Source organism: Sinocyclocheilus anshuiensis, unplaced genomic scaffold, assembly GCF_001515605.1.
Source record: "Sinocyclocheilus anshuiensis isolate Anshui unplaced genomic scaffold, SAMN03320099.WGS_v1.1 scaffold314, whole genome shotgun sequence".
NCBI classification, from domain to species: domain Eukaryota; kingdom Metazoa; phylum Chordata; class Actinopteri; order Cypriniformes; family Cyprinidae; genus Sinocyclocheilus; species Sinocyclocheilus anshuiensis.
The window spans coordinates 255157-258548 of NW_015546027.1; the positions used below are offsets into that span (position 1 = coordinate 255157).

At 38.1% G+C, this 3392-nt stretch overlaps 1 protein-coding gene across 1 annotated transcript in view; it reads right to left on the reverse strand.

The window, feature by feature from the left end:
* Positions 1 to 1062: 1062 nt before the first annotated feature.
* The window catches only part of LOC107698691 (SUZ12 polycomb repressive complex 2 subunit), a 28761-nt gene continuing 26431 nt past the window's right edge, over positions 1063 to 3392 (reverse strand). The window contains exon 16 of the mRNA XM_016499778.1: positions 1063 to 2368. Within this exon, the coding sequence (XP_016355264.1) occupies positions 2068 to 2368 (301 nt within the window). The 3' untranslated portion in view covers positions 1063 to 2067. The remainder of the gene's footprint in view (positions 2369 to 3392) is intronic.

Here is a 3392-nt window from a genome sequence, read left to right on the forward strand (position 1 = left end):
AGAATAATTAAATGTATCATTTTGATGGAGGATTGTAATCCATAAAGGATTATGTGTTTATGAAACACATGTGAATGAAATTAAATTATATTCCAGTTATAAATGTGCTTCTGATTACAGATAGCCTGGGATTACAAAGATTTGTATTTTAAAGAAAACCAGTTCGAAGGGAGCATAATTTGCTTTTTGGGTTAAAATAATTTCTTAATATGAAATTCGAAGAGTATGACAATTAGATTAGACTGTGCAGAAATTGAAATCTACACGCTAATACACACTATACTCATAGTCACCAATGCTGATGTTGTTATCATTAATCATTTGAGAATAAAGTATAACAATAATAATAATCTGAACGGTTTGATGTGATATGAGCCAACCAATCTTTAGTTTAATCACCATTGGTAGCGAGATTTATGGTAATGATTTTTCCTCAGTTGGTCAGAACAAATGTGGCAGACTTGTTACTTACTTGTTCGGCAATATCATAAAACCTGGTAATTTTCAGGAATCGCTTTAATAAAATTAATAACCTTACTCACGTGTCCGATGTTGCTACTTGCTAGCAGTTTTATACTTTTTTTTTTTTATTGCAATTTAAAGAATAACAACAGTTATGAAGTAACATGGGGCTAACGGACAAGTTTTATAATGTTGTAAATTATTACGGTACACAGGCTACAAAACAAATGTTCATCCAAACAGCAGGAGGCACTGTCTGAAAAAACGATAGGTCTGAGCGTGCAGGTCTGAGTGTGCAGTTGGGCCTCCGGGCCTGCAGCTTCATGTTGGATAATTCCGCACACTGCTGCAATTCCAGGTTTTCAAACAGAGATGGCGACAAAGAGGCAAAACTTACAGACTGCAGCTTTTAAATAAATTGTTGCTCTAGCATTGTAAACACTTTCCTGAAAATGTTTTGAAATTACGTCGTTTAGAATGACTTATGAAACACTGTATCTTTGAAAATAGATGTACCAACAGCAGTTTGAGCACAATTCTTTAAAATGCAAACCAAGAATTTACACATCTTTAATTTGTAAATAGTTTTGTGTACACCAAACTTGTGCATTTTGCAGATGAAACAAATCGAAGGAGAAAGGATGCTGTCTCTGATATACTTTGGCATATACAACATCTGAACCTTGTAATAGCAACAAACTATTTTATAACCACATATCCAGTATTAACATCAGTTTGACGTCACCTACATTGGATTTAAAACTGCTCTGGATCCTCACTTTAAAGGGCATAATGAGGTTGGTTTACAAAGATTTATGAAACGAGGTCTTCTAGTGGCTCAAACATACGCAGTTCTCCTTTCATGAGTGTGCATTTATATTGCTAATTAACAAGAGAACTGGTATTAAAAAATATACACAGAGAAGATGCCATTCTAAGATGGAAGGATCTTCACACTCCATGTGAAACGAGCTGATAACAGACTTCAACATATATACTGATTGGTCCAATCTAAAACAGATAAAAAGAGTATCTGTATGTAATAATAAAAAAGGAAATGTAAAGTTTAGCTTTCAAATCCAACTTGAGAAACCTGAATATCACAAATTAGTGTCCGTGTCACCAATTCTGATTCTACAGCCACTGAATAAGTAGTAACGCAAGTGCTATCATGTGCTAATCACTGACTGCACAGTGGTTAAACAAAATCATAAAATGTATACAGAAAATGTCAACTAACAGTACTCCCAATTCTACAGTAACTCACTTCTTCGCATAATGTGTTTTCAGAAGAAAACTAAAGATTATACTACACATGACTGCTGAATTGGTTTGAAAGCATGACACTTCACTGGAAAACGTGTTGAAAAATTGCATCAATTCAGTCAACAGTACTTGCAGTCTGTAATACCAGCAGCTAACTCCCAATCAAGTCTCAAATGGGCTCATTATTAATAAATGAACATATGGGCAGATCAGAAATAGAACAAATTATCTAAGCCACAGATATTGTTGAATGAAACTGATGATTCCATGGGATAAGTATGGAGAATCTGAGTTCAAACTAGAGCTTGTTCATAATTTGTCTTGTAAAACCGACTGTTGTCAGTCTGACACTCCACTTTTGGTGCGTTTGCCATGTAATGAAACACCCGAGGACACAGCATGTCCGTTGCAAGTTGCATCTGATGACTCCTGCCCCTCCTCTGGTTCAGGAAGTGACTCCTCCATCTCCTTCATATGGGCCATGGCCCGGTCAATGGTTGCTGTGGTGACTATGTTGAAGTCATGCAGATTGACGAGGTGAAGCATAAAGTTCCGACACAGATTTCTGCGAATGATGTATGGCCCGTAGTTCTCCACAAACAGCATGCTCGCCTGACTCATCTGATTATCAGCAATGAATCTGGAGAAAGGACAGTTAGCAAGATAAGGACAGCACCAATATTCCACCAATGTTGGAAGTTTTTGTAAGTCTACAGCCTTGGCCAAAAGTTTTGAGAATGACACAAATATAAATTTTCACAAAGTCTGCTGCTTCAGTGTTTTTAGACCTTTTTGTCATGTTACTATGGTATACTGAAGTATAATTACAAGCTTTTCATAAGTGTCAAAGGCTTTTATTGACAATTACATTAAGTTTATGCAAAGACTCAATATTTTCAGTGTTGACTTCTTTTTCAAGACCTCTGCAACTCGCCCTGGCATGCTGTCAATCAACTTCTGGGACACATGGCAGTCCATTCTTGCATAATCAATGCTTGGAGTTTGTCAGAATTTGTGGGTTTTTGTTTGTCCACCCGCCTCTTGAAGATTCACCACAAGTTCTCAATGGGATTAAGGTCTGGGGAGTTTCCTAGCCATGGACCCAAAATTTCGATGTTTTGTTCCCTGAGCCACTTAGTTATCACTTTTGCCTTATGGCAAGGTGCTCCAGCATGCTGGAAAAGCCATTGTTCCTTAGCAAACTGTTCTTGGATGGTTGGGAGAAGTTGCTCTCTGAGGGTGTTTTTGTACAATTCTTTATTCATGGCTGTGTTCTTATTTGCAGTGAGGGGCTACTGGAATTTCCTGGCCATGGACCCACAATTTTGATGTTTTGTTCCCCAAGCCACTTAGTTATCACATTTGCCTCATGGCAAGGTGCTCCATCATGCTGGAAAAGGCATTGTTCGTCACCAAACTGTTCTTGGATGGTTGGGAGAAGTTGCTCTCGGAGGATGTTTTTGTACCATTCTTTATTCATGGCTGTGTTCTTAGGCAAAATTGTGAGTGAGCCCACTCCCTTGGCTGAGAAGCAACCCCACACATGAATGGTCTCAGGATGCTTTACTGTTGGCATGACACAGGACTGATGGAAGCGCTCACCTTTTCTTCTCCGGACAAGCTTTATTCCGGATGCCCCAAACAATCAGAAAGGGGATTCATCC